This window comes from Opisthocomus hoazin, chromosome 1, assembly GCF_030867145.1.
Source record: "Opisthocomus hoazin isolate bOpiHoa1 chromosome 1, bOpiHoa1.hap1, whole genome shotgun sequence".
NCBI classification, from domain to species: domain Eukaryota; kingdom Metazoa; phylum Chordata; class Aves; order Opisthocomiformes; family Opisthocomidae; genus Opisthocomus; species Opisthocomus hoazin.
In genome coordinates this window covers 5,330,487-5,343,739 of record NC_134414.1, presented here as the reverse complement: position 1 = coordinate 5,343,739, position 13,253 = coordinate 5,330,487, and the positions used below count along the sequence as shown (strand labels likewise).

At 47.4% G+C, this 13,253-nt stretch overlaps 1 protein-coding gene across 1 annotated transcript in view; it reads right to left on the bottom strand.

Moving 5' to 3' along the window:
• Positions 1-4,508: 4,508 nt before the first annotated feature.
• MOGAT2 (monoacylglycerol O-acyltransferase 2) overlaps positions 4,509-13,253 on the bottom strand; it is a 28,053-nt gene continuing 19,308 nt past the window's right edge. Inside the window, exons 3-6 of the mRNA XM_009931049.2 lie at positions 9,886-10,090; positions 8,082-8,256; positions 7,723-7,922; positions 4,509-6,009 (exon numbers count right to left, since the gene is read on the bottom strand). Coding sequence (XP_009929351.2) covers positions 5,855-6,009; positions 7,723-7,922; positions 8,082-8,256; positions 9,886-10,090 — 735 coding nt within the window. The 3' untranslated portion in view covers positions 4,509-5,854. The remainder of the gene's footprint in view (positions 6,010-7,722; positions 7,923-8,081; positions 8,257-9,885; positions 10,091-13,253) is intronic.

Below are 13,253 nucleotides of genomic sequence, written 5' to 3'. Positions count from 1 at the left end.
TACATTGAAAAGGATGCATTTGGTGATTGAAATGGGTCAGATATCTGCCCCCAATCTTGTTTTTAGGGCTTAACTATAAGAGTACAGACAGTGCCATGGTTAAGACCCCATGACATGGTATGGGGGATTCCAGTCTCAGCTTTGCTACAGACCTCCTGCGACCTGGAAAAGATCAGCTGGGTGTAGATGCACCAGGGATTTGGGCCACAGGGTCATCCTTATTCTTGATCTGTGGCCCTGTGACGATCACAGTCTCAGACTGACAGCAGCCCAGCATCAACTGAGGGGTTAAGGAGCTCCCGCTCCACCTCTCTGGGGATTACAGATTGTATTTACTTGAAAAGTGCTTGGCAGTTCTTGGAAGCAAGGCACACCGTGGGATTTGTAGGTAATGTCATGGGACTGATATAAAATACAGCATGGAAAAACCTGTAACCCAGCTCGTTCCCTCATCTGAGGGACACACAGTGACTCCAGAGAGTGAGCACATAGTGACACCAAGTCTCTCAAGTAAAAATTTTGGGTTGCCTACGAGTGAAATGAGTGCCTAGCCTTGCTAGGAGATCCTGCCATGAGGCAGCTTAAAGGATCTCCTTTTCAGAAGGTAGAAGCTAAGCACTTTGTAAACACTTCTGAAAATCCTGACCTTACGGTATCCCCTGGGTGGAAGATTCCAATAGCAGTGTTTACATGCCCTTGGCAATGCAGTGTTGTTCTCCCAGGTCAAAGTATTCCGTGATGTGGAGGTGAATTCCTCCAGCATCTGCATGTACCCTTGGCCATGAATCACTCATTTGCGATAAGCAGCTGAGTTCTGCGCTTGCTGATGGTGATGAAGGTAAAAGCACTGCTTGCTTGCATTTGTTTCCCTTCAATTTTAGGTGATCAGAACTGATCAGAAACCCGAAACGCTGTCTTCCCCAGGAATTAGGCCTGCATTTCTTTTCTGTGTATGTGGGGTTTTTTTCTGTGCATGCATTCTTTTTCTATGTATGCAAGATTTTCTGTGCACACATGATTTACACACATGCATTTTCTGCAAGTGTTTCATAAAGCCAAGTGTTTTCCAATCATTTTCATTGTGCTTTCTGTAAGTAATTTTCAGTCCATCTTGAGCTGTGTGTTAAAAACCTATTTGGACTGCCTTTTTTTAACCTTATATGCTGTAATAAGCAATAGGACTGGTGAGGCCACACCTCAAACACTGTGTTAGTTCTGGGCCCCTCACTCCAAGAAGGACATTGAGGGGCTGGAGCGTGTCCAGAGAAGAGCAATGAGGCTGGTGAGGGGTCTGGAGAACAAATCTGATGAGGGGCAGCTGAGGGAACTGGGCCTGTTCAGTCTGGAGAAGAGGAGGCTGAGGGGAGACCTTCTCGCTCTCTACAACTCCGTGAAAGGAGGGTGTAGTGAGGTGGGGGTTGGTCTCTTCTCGCAAGGAACCAGCGATAGGACGAGAGGAAATGGCCTCAACTTGCATCAGGGGAAGTTTAGATTGGATATTGGGAAAAATCTCTTTGCTGAAAGAGTTGTAAAGGATTGGACCAGGCTGCCCAGGGAAGAGGTTGAGACACCATCCCTCGGGGTATTTAAAAGACATGCAGATGCAGAGTTTAGGGATATGATTTAGTGGTGGAATTGACAGTGTTAGGTTAATGGTTGGACTCGATGATGTCGAAGGTCTCCTCCAATCTAAATAAATCTGTGATTCTATGATTCTATGATTTAGACTAAATGTAAGGAAGAAAATTTTTACGATGGGGGTGGTGAAACACTGGCACAGGTTGCCCAGAGAGGTGGTAATGCCCCATCATTGCAGGGGGGAGCTGGACTAGATGACCTTTAAAGGTCCCTTCCAACACAAACCGTTCTGTGATTCTACACTTCTATGAGTTCGTTTAGCTCCCAGGCATTATTTTGTACCCCAACATTCAAAATGCTGGCTCAGGACTGCCTGATTTTATGGAATTCTCCCTTGCTGATGAATGCATGCTGTGTTCTGAAGGTTTTCTGCTGTCTGAAGCATGAGACCCCCCTGTCCCAGAGATGTGGTGGCTTAGAAGATTCCTAGCACAGAGCTCATGGCTTAGCAGCTCAGAGTGGGCTGGGAATGGGACATGGGTGGAAGTACGAGCAGGCACAAGCTGAAAAATGGATCAGTCACACCCAGTTTTCTTTAAATCCAGGTTTTTTCTACGCTGGTGGTTTTTTATAACCTGAACAAGGTGGTCTGGCAAACTTCTGTATCAGATGGTTCCTCCCAGAAAGGCCGTGTCAAGAGGTCTGCTCAGCTGATGGCAGATGCAGAAAAGAAGCTCATTGAGTTCAAATCAGACAGAACTAAAAGATTACCCCCAAAAAAGTGTCCACATTCCTGGGGAGACCTGTGTTTTTTGTTGATTTTTCAATGCTTTAAATGGTTTAAAAAGCAAAGTGATGGGTTTCGGGTGGATTTGCAATTTCATTTTCATTCTTGAAAAGGAGAAGTCATTGTGGCATGAGAGAGGGATGTTTAACATACCACATTTTGGGTCTTTATTGAATTAAAAGCAGGAAATCTTCCCCTGAGTAGAAAACCACACATTTTTCTAGCTGTTTGCCGCAACAGCCAGCAACCTTTTAACCCCATTCCCAGGGCAGTAAAACAATTTGCGGGAGAGATACAGAAGGGCAAAAAAGCATTTTGCTTGGCTTTCTTCCTCTTGGGGAATTAGCCCATATTTTGTATTCATCAGTCGTTGGAGGTTTTCTTCTGAGCCTCATGATCTGAACCCGCTAAGTAAGGCAAATCCAGATTACAGCCTTCCGCCACAGAAATACTGGAGAGAGCATGAGGGAAGCGGTCGGAGGAGGAGACAGGAGGAAGGGGAATACCGAATCGCTACGCTTTTATTTTTTACTGTATTTTCCAATTTGGAATTTCCATAGAAGTCACAACAAGGCTGAAATTTGAAATTTCTGCGAAAGAAGCGATGAATTTATCCCTGCTCCTCGGGCTTGTTTCTTAAATCAAAGCCAGTCGCAGAAATAGGGGGTGGACATGCTGGAAGGAAACATGTTGTGTCCTTTTAAAGTTAAGTGGACCTTATTTCAGGGTGACAGCCTGGATGTCCCCTAGTCCTAGCATTTGTGCCTGCAGCTGAGTTAGTCCTGAGCTGCAGAGTCCAAACCAAAACATAGATCGGTTTGATTCGGGTGCTCCTCTTTTCTTAAGGTTTTGACCTGCCTTGTATTGCACTGGCGGAGTTTTAATCCTCCAGACAGCTCTACACGAGGCTGAAATTGCACAAAAGCTTCTCGTCTTATGGCTTTTTGCTCCGAGACAGCTCTGGCTTCTTGAGAAGATGACGCCTCTCATCACACTGAGCCTCCTGAATAGCCCTGGCTGCCAGGACGCCTGTGAGTTATTATTCTGAATGTTATATTTGACACAAGCCCAGGCACTGACCTCTCCTGGGTTATGTAGGTCCCTGAGGGATCGAGGACACATTCCAGTCTCTGACATAAAACTGACCTCAAAAGAAGCCAATTATACATAGCCAACACACTCCTCTGACCCATCTTCTCCCGCACTGTGGTCTTCCTTTGCCGTCGGGTCTTGCACAGCCCTGACTGCCCCATCAGCCTTCAGAGAGCTCCAGCATCCTCCTCCTCATTCCTCTGGAGGATTTTTTTCCTGACCACCTGTTTTCTGCTTTTTCTCTCCTTCAGGATGGCATCACCAGTCAGGAAGGTGATGGACCATCCCACCTCCCAAGCAGGTGGGTCTCTGGCGCCAGAGGCATTGCTGCATTGGTCCCCAAAGGGAAAGACTGAGACCTCCATGGACAACTGGGGATCACATCTTCTAATGCCACTCCTCCACCAGTTTGGGGCAGAGTCACACCACTTCTACAGACACAAATCCTCTGGCCTGTGCCGCTTCCCATCCTTGTCCATGCCGTAGACTGAACCTTGCATCCTGCTGGCTCCCCATTTCCTACATCCCCACAATATCACCACAATCAGCCACCCATCTCACATCTCCCCAAATCCTCTGCCTTGAGCACTGCTGATTTCCACCCCAACAGCAGCACCTTTGCTCCTTTACCCACTGCATCAAGATTTCAGGTCCTTGTCCTCACACCTGGAGACCACTCCCATCCCCACAACATCCCGTGTTGTGTCCCTGGGGACATCCCCATCACTCCCCTCTACCACTGTTCCCCATCAGGGTGTTTGCAGAAGGTCATGGCGATGTTGCTGCAATCTGCAGATGGCATGGACAATAGCAGGGAAGGCAGAAGAAAGGGTAAGGAAAACGCCAGTTGGCTTTTTTGAGTTACGGTAAAGCTTGGATGGTGGTGAACACAAAAAGAAAAGGGTGGGTGAGAATTATTTTCATTTTCCTGGTGCATAAATATTCCTCCTGCTTAGGCACCTCTGTCCTTAATTAAGGACAAAAGAAAAAGTCTATTAATAGAACGCAAGTAAGAAATCATAGCAGGTGACCTGCTTTATTTGACTGGATTAAGAGTGGGATTACAGGAGTGTTTGGAAATGTCGACAAGAGCTCCATCAAATTCTTTGCTGTTGCTGCTTGTTTTCTGGAAACAGGAGGGATTTGCAGCAGGTTGGTCAGATGAAGAATCCAGTGGAGTAATTTGATCAGGGCAGAGGGAAAGGGAAAAGAAAACAAAACACAATGATGGCCCTGGTATTGTCAGCATAGGGACAATTCTTTGTGTTTTCCTTCTTAAATGCAGTTCTTGCAGCTGTAGTAACAAAAACCACGGGTGCAACGAAGTGCATGGGCTCTGCAGGATTTTTGGTGGTTCCTTGCAGGTGGGGAATGGGACTTGGCAAAGAGAAAGAGAAATGAAGAGAGAGAGAGAAGGTGATGGTGTAAGGTCTCTACAGGAGCAATATATAGCTGATCTGAGCAGATGGCTTCCTGCCACCTAAAACTTCCACACTGAGAAATCCCATAAAGTGCAAAGTTTAATAAAATTCTGGACATCGAGAAGAAGCAGCTATTTAAAGCCTTGATCACTTGCCAAGCATGGCTTTATGACCCGTATTTCCTGTCCCAAATCACTTCTCCCATCTCCTGGCCACACTCTCTCATTAAGAAATGGCCTCATTTGTAAAACGAAAAGAGTAGTGACAGTGCTGCTGTAGCTGGTGGTTAGTCCAAGGTGTATCTGTGCAGGTGTGTCTGGGGTTACATTAACAAAATTATAAGCAGGGCTCCCAGAGCACAGGTAGGGCAAACCTTCTGGATGAGTCCTTGCCCTTTATAAGGGTACGGCATCGCGTTGCTACCAAGGGTGCCCAGCACCGTGCTGGGAATATGAGCTTTCTGAGAAACTGTGTTTCAGGTGGGGAGAAAAAAGCCCAGACCAATTAAAGACACAAAGAGCATCAAGTCAGCAATGATTGTTTGTTGATCTCGACAAACTATATTTAAAAAAACCCATATGCATTCAGCAGAAATTCTGGCTCATCCTCCCATTTCCAAATGAAAATAATGCAAAGGAAAGTTTCAGTAATTCATCTCTGCCTGGAAATATCTTGAACAACTGGCCTCCAAGACAGACTGGAAGTGTGAGTTTTCTGCTGGGGAGTTTCAATAGTGCTGACCACAGGTGGGACTTTTTTTGTTGTAATTCTTCTTTATACTTTTAATGTGTCCTACAGGGAGAAAAAATGAAAAATCTGGCCCTACACTCATGCAAATGCTGGGAAAAACAGGGCCTTCTCCCTACACTTTACGGACCGTATGTTAACTGTGACAGAGTTGAGGTTGTGAAATAGTTCTAGAGATAGGGGAAAACTTGGAGCTTGATCTCCGTGGTTTCGCCTTGTTTGAGGAGCTCTATATGAATTCCAGGTGTCTGTCTTCCGGTATGTTGTGCTTAGCTTTGTGCTCTTCAAAGAGCTTGAACAATTCGTTTAGGTATTTCTGATGGACTTCATCAACCTCTTCCTCAGAAGGTCTGTGCTTCCTCTGCACTGGAATTGGCTTCCCAACTGGAAAACAAGCAAAGACATCAGGAGGAGCCGGTGTCAGGTCCCTCTGGACACTTAGCACATCTTAACATAGAGCTGGGGGGTCCACCTCTCCAAGCATGCAGTGGATGGATAAATATGACCCATCATGTCCTGGGGTTTGGGAGGTAGCACAGCCAAGGAGATAGCGAGATGGAGGTGCAGATCCCATCCTCCTAGATCACATCTCTCCTTGCCTTTGTTTCCCCATCTACAAAGTTCGTCAGTGCCAAAGATCCTCTGTGTAGCTCTTTGAAGTAAAAAGTGCTGCCTCCCAATGCAGCCCCTATAGCTGCTCCTGACATCTCAAATCTACTGTGGATAAAGACAACATAATTGTAATATTTCAGTTGGGCTTTCCAAGATGTTCCCATATGGCCCTGGGAATCTACATTGCAAATAGGGAAACTGAGGCACAGGGGAGTCCACGACTATCTTTGGGCACAAACTGAAGCACAGGAAGTTCCGTCTGAACATGAGGAAGAACTTCTTCCCTCTGAGGGTGACGGAGCACTGGAACAGGCTGCCCAGGGAGGTTGTGGAGTCTCCTTCTCTGGAGATACTCAAGACCCGCCTGGACAAGGTCCTCTGCAGCCTAGTGTAGGTGACCCTGCTTCGGCAGGAGGGTTGGACTAGATGACCCACAGAGGTCCCTTCCAACCCCTACCATTCTGTGATTCTGTGATCTAAATACACTAGCAATTGGGGTGCTTCCACTACTCAGATTAAAGCTTCTTTGAAACCTCTGATTTTTATCAGGAACCAAGTACCCACTTATCTTGAGAAAATCATGCTTTTTTCAAGAGCAAATCTAATTAATTTGATTCCCAGTATTAGAAGAAGATCCTTCCCATCTCCCAGAGCCACCAGCAGCAGGACCAGGTGCCTGCAGGGGACAAGGAAGTCCATGAGATACCTCTCTTGCTCTGGTCTCATATTTGTCAAGTGATAGAGGGTTTCATTATCGTGTGACACTGCTCCTCATCGGACTAAGGAAGAGCCCTTGTGATACTGCACAGCTCATAAAACCATTGAGACAATCCAAACAGGTTGTTAAACAATTAGAAGTAATTGCTGGCTGTCAAACCTAATCAGTGGGATGAGCTCCAGCTTTTCTAAACAGCCTCTTTAATTAGACTAATTCACAGAACATCAGCCATGCTGGTGGGCCATGCATGGAGTTGTTGAAACCAGGCAAAACTCCTTCAAAACCGAAGACTTTCTTGAAATTTGGTCTCCCATGGGCATGGTATCTGGTCAAAACAGCGTGACTTGTTCATGTACAAATAGGATGGGTTTTGTGGCTGTCTGCACAGGACACTGAGCAAATCTGCACACCATGTAGGTGTTGTCCTACTTGTGTTTGTGAAATTGGCTTTAACCCAGCGCTACTGCAGTGGTTGCACTGGGATTGGGGTTGGCTGCATCCCACAGGGGTGACAGGATGGTCATGTTTGCTCTGGGGCTTTCCCAGCACAGACCAGACAACCTGGGCTCTGTCATAAGACCGAGTTAGAGTCCCAGACCAGCATGACACATGAGCAGCTGGGGATGCTCCTTTGCCAGAACTTTGCTAGCCCACCACAGCTCGTGCTCTCTGGTGTGATGCTCCAGCCCATCAAGAGGATCACACAGCCCAAGGACTGTCCCTGTTCCCCACTTTGGCCAGGCTGAGCGTGCCGAGGAAGGACTTACCCACGGTGCAGATGGGTCGGCGGTAGGGTAATAGCCCGAAGCTGTACTGGAAGATACCTCGTGCATGGAAGAGGGGAAGGGAGATTCCCATGATCTGCTGGAGCCGGTGCTGGAGCTGCCGCAGCCAGGAGCCCTTGGGGTTTCTCACCTGCTCGAAGAGGTCATTCTCCCCAAAAGAAAAGATGGGGACCAGCGGGGTGCTGTGTGGAGTCAAATCCAATACAGGACTGTGAAGATTAGCAAAGTGTACCACAAAACACCTTCCTCCCCTCTCCAAAATCAGCAGAAACACCCCATTAATCAGCCACAGACTGGAGCATCCCTCCCCAAGCACCCCTTGGCCCCATCCCCTGCATCACCCGTGCTCGATGGCCAGGCGGACAAATCCCTTCCTATTCTTCAGCAGCAAGGTGCAGGATCCCGGCCGGGCATCCAGGGCCTCCTGTGCCCCGCCAACGATGATGGTCAGCACATTCCCACCCTCCGGCTTCTGGAGCACGTAGGATGCGCTCTCCTTGTCGGAAGAGACAAGCCCTGGAGGGCAGAGAGGAAGGAAAAATGAGCATGTGTAAAACTCACACAACTGTGGTTTGCTCTGTACCTTTTTTCCCCATTATCCAGCTCCAGAGTGGTGCTTGACACTTTATTTTCCGAGTTTACCTAAAGTTTGGCAATCTCAGCCCAGCTCCCCTGCAAGGTGCTGGATTCATGCAGAGCTCTGCTGTGTGAATATACACTTATCCTTTTGCTGTCTGGCCGAGAACTGTGAAAAGGGAAAAGAATCCAGAAAAAAGTAAACTGAGAACTAGCTGCACTTAAGCTGCAGGGAAAATCCATTTTGGTTTGTTGTCAAATGAAACCATGTCCAATCCTGAATCATTCTAACGTCAGTGCAACATTTGCTCTAGGTCAAAGAGCAGAAATTTCAGTGGATGCTGCTAATTTAATTAATTTAACTTTAATTAATTTAATTTAATGCAGAATTTGGCCCCTTGATGTCATTTACTTGCAAAATTTAGAAATCTTTAATTCAAAAATGACAAAACAACATTATTTTGTTGGGGTTTTTTTAAAAAAAAAACTTATTTCAGGGTCTGAAATTATTTGCACATTGAAACGTCTTTGCCAAATGGATTCAATTGATCTGAAAATGAGCTATGCACCGAACTCCCACATTACGATGATTAGATCTTCTTTCGCCTGGGCCATATCTCTCTCATATCTCACTGTTATCATTCCTCGCTCTCCGTGTAAATATTTTTTCCGCAGCAGGAGCCAGAGTTTATGTGGAAAACAGGGTGACGAATGCCCTGCGGTATCTCAGACGGAGCTGGATGCCTATGTTTAGTCTATTGAATTCTGCCCATGACATGAGCCTGTTCAGCTGGAGAAGCGGTCATTCCCCAAGCCCACCGGTGACAGATGGAGGTCATCTCCTGTCGGTCTCCAGAAATCTCTCCAGACTCACTTTCCCCTCTCTCCGTTTAATTTTTATTTATTCCTTTTCATTTCTTCTTCCTCTCCTGCCATGTGGATTTGCAACAGCATGAGCTGCTGCTTGCATCCTCTTTCCCTGGCTGCTGCTTCCCTGCAAGCAGCAGCAGCTTTGGAAAAATAGAATCATAGAATCACAAGTTGGAAAAGACCTCTAAGATCATCAAGTCCAACCATCAACCCAACACCACCATGCCTGCTAAACCATATCCCGAAGTGCCACATCTACATGTTTTTTTAACACCTCCAGGGTTGGTGACGCCACCAAAAAGGTTTTCTTCTTCAAGTGACAACCACAATTTCAAGCCTAAGTGTTGTTGGCATGGAAAGAAAAAAGCACAGGACCCCACTGTCCTGCTGGTCTCAGCATTTCTGCTCACGATTTGCTCTGCATTTTGCTGTTACACAGCTCCTGGCACAGTGATGCCGTGAACTTGGAGGCCATCTGTGAAGTTAGCAATGGAGGTAAGAGCTCAGAATGCAATTTTATAAATTCAGAGACTTTTTGGGTGCCATCTCTAGTAACTGTGTCCATGCCACAGATGTAGACAAACAGACCCCTTGACTCCTCTTTCCAGGCCTCCCTGGTGTCTTCACTCTTTGCCCCCCCAAAAAGCATCTGACTCACCCACCCATCCCACTCCTAACCCATGGTGCCGCCCTGCTTACCTCCGCTCATCAGGTAGTCCCTAAAAAATGGGACGCGAAACCACAAAGAGAGCGTCATCAGATGTGGGGTGATGCCCGGGAAGAGCGTGGAAAAGCCCGATGCCTCTGTGCAGAAATTGAGAAAGGCTCCTGCTGCCATGACCCCGTGGGGATGAAATCCCATCAAGTAGTTCTGCCTAGGGTCCAGCTCTGCCGTCTTCACCAGCTGAACACAGGGATGGAGCAAAAAACAGGACTATGAGTTAGTGCTGTCACTGTCACCTTGGGGGGATCAATCATCGGCTATGGAAAGCAGATAAGGCATTCTTGGAAGGTGGTGTCTAGCACCCACCGTGCCTTCTGCTGGAAAGGTCAACTGGAAGATCTCAGTCATTGTTCACTGGGATGTATTTCTTTGCCTGTACTTCCATCTCCTCCCATCCATTGGCCCAAAATGAAATTTCCAATGGCACAGTTCTTCATATTGCCTTGAGCTGGTCTAGATGCTGTTGGGAACCTACTTTGTTTAAAATGTCCTCCAACACATTTTCTAAAATGGGAAAAATTTTAAACAGTGAGAAAAGGGTGATTATTTCCACCCCACAACCATAAGAGCAAAAGGGAGTGCAGAATCATGCTGGTAATGATCCGTGTGAAGTTGCTGCCTGGTGCAGGGACATGTCCCTGCTCAACAACATGGTGTGGACCCAAGGTTTGTCCTATCCTGAAGTATGTGTCAGGTGATTCAAGGATACTTTCATACATGGTAAGGTGAGATCCAGCTCTCAGACATCTAACAGAGAACAAGCCGATGGTTTTCTTTCCACTGGGGAAAGCCTGCAAGAACCCAGCCACCTGTGCCTGTGTTAGGTGCCCAGGTAATCCATGAGTCCATCAAAGAGCAGTGGATATCTGCCCAAGATTGCTGCAAGTTTACCACGAGAAGGGAATGGGGAATGCCCATGTCCTCCTTTAGAGATGGACAGCATGGATAGCAGATGCAGTGCAGCACATGGACAGCCCTCGAGCGTTGGCTGAGTGGCCAGCTAAAATATTCGGCCAGTCTAGAAGTGGGTTTGGAGCCTGGCAGATGCTATGTGGGAGAATGGATGCCAAAATAGAAGGAATGATTATAGGGAAAGAAGGGACAACCAGGGTTTGGACTCTGTGGGTTACACTTGCTATGGACTGCCTAGAGGAGAAGGGCTGGTGTGACAAACCCACCCTCCAGCTGTGCCACTGAGAAGACCCTGCCACGCCAACATCAGCCAGCACGTCCTTAACCCAGGCAGGAGCAGCCAAAGCTGAATTCTGATGCCTCTGCACCCTTTCTGTGGGTGCTGAGGATGCTCACAGCACCGGAGACAGACAAACATTTACAAGGTGAGAAGGAAGAACCTTTCCAAGGTTACCCATCACAGAGCCAACATTAAATCCCAGACAGCTCAAAAGCTTTTGTGCACAAGAAGAACCAAAGCCCTGTGCGTTTCAGGGCATTGCCCCTCCGAGTACCCGGGTCCCGTCTGCACTGGGGGAGCAGCTAATGGTGCATGTGTTTACCTAGAAGCAGCCAGAACCGCAGGTTAATCACGAGGGTGTATTTTACTTTCTTACATTGTGGCTAATTTCCCATCTGTCCCAAGGCACTGTTGACTGTACGCATGTGCCCATTCAAGCGCCTGCTCCTAATGAGGGGGAACAGACAAACAAGAGTCCCGCCGCTGCCCGGGTGCGGAGGTGCCTAGGCGGGAAGAGGGGCAGATGGCTGAACTGCTAAGTGCCCAGGGCCCCCAACACCATTTGCTCATTTTTGAGCGATCTCAGCTTGCGTCAATGTTTCCTGCATTCATCTTCGGCTTCCAAACAGCCTTTCATCTCTGTGTGATTTATAAGCAGGGAGGCGAGATGCTTGGGTGTGTTGGAAACCACTAAATCTCCATCTGTGTGTGCACGGGGTGGCAAGAAGCGAGGGGTGACAGCAGGCTCAATACCTGGCTGCTCCCCAAGGTCACACCATCCTCCTTGCTAATGAAGAGCTGGCGTCAGAGTATCTGCTGAGCCACGCAAACTGCTTCAAGAGGAGAGTTCACCTGTGTGAAGACACCACATATCCTTATAAAACCTCCCTAGAAGATAACCAGCTGCTGCCTTGGTTCTTGTCCCGCTGAAAGAGGAGGGAGTGAATTAGCTGAATTATTTTCCTCTTTCAGCTTTGCAGACTGGGCTCCTTCCAGGGCACGAGCAAAGAAGGGGATAGAAGGTCCCCATTTTATCACAGTGTCTGTTCACATTTGGGTTATTTGGCCAGAACTTACCAAGAAACCAAAAAGCTTGTACAAGACTGAGAAGGAAATCTGTAGCAGAGAAGAGACTTGGGCAAAGTCTCTTGTGCAGTAGGTCAGGCCCCTGGACTCTAAACCATCCTTCTCCTTGTGGAAACTCTTTAAAGCAGAAACTCGATCCTCCCACCTGGATTGTTTCCAGTGTTTATTTACTTCTTCCCTCTCCTCCTGCCAGAGGTCAATCTCCGTTCCCAGACTGCCAGGAAAGTTAATACCTGACACAGCACCGTCCAGCTCTCTCCTCTCCAGCTCCAACGTGCTTAACGGGGCTGGGGTTGAGGTGCAGAGAGGTGGGACTCTCCTCTCTCCTCGCTTGGCCAGATTGTCATCTCCACACCCACCGGACAGCATTTGCTGCTCTGGTCTTTCTGGGTCACTTGAACTTTTAATAATTGTCAAAGGACTTAAGGGTCCATCCAAGCCACTCTGTGCATAAACATCTAAGTGACACAAGTGTTTGACCTGAAGTTTTCTTGGTAAGACAAAAGCAGTTTCTCATCTCAGAGGTGTCTGAGGGATGTCAAATTAATGTGTACGACCTATGGTCCAAAGGCAAAGAACTGTTACAGGCTCAGGGTTGTGCTCTCCAACCTAAGCCTTGGGTTTGCTGGCTTCCCTGAACTTCTCTGTGATGTGGTTGGGATGCTGGATTGTTTCTTGGCTGCTGACAGCAGTAATGACCCTTTATCAAGGGTGTTATGAGTCCTTCCAGATCCCAGATCTGGGGTGGTCTTTACCTTCCCAACAAATTAACTTAAATTTGTGTTTTGAAGGGAGAGGCCTACATTATACTTCTTCATGTAGAAATATGTTGATAGCTACAGTGATTACTCTGTAGCAGAACCCCCCCTTTACTCTGTCTACTCAAACGCGGGTCCCAGACATGGGTGAAACCCTGCCCTGGTTCCTGCAGAGACATGGTGAGGCCTGCTCCACACGCTGTCAGCCATGCCAGGGAAACAGCATACGCAGACTTTCAGGAGCTCTGCTAAGAGCCCATGCACTAGCAAGCATCTCAAATTAATCCAAATTAATTTTAAACTGGAT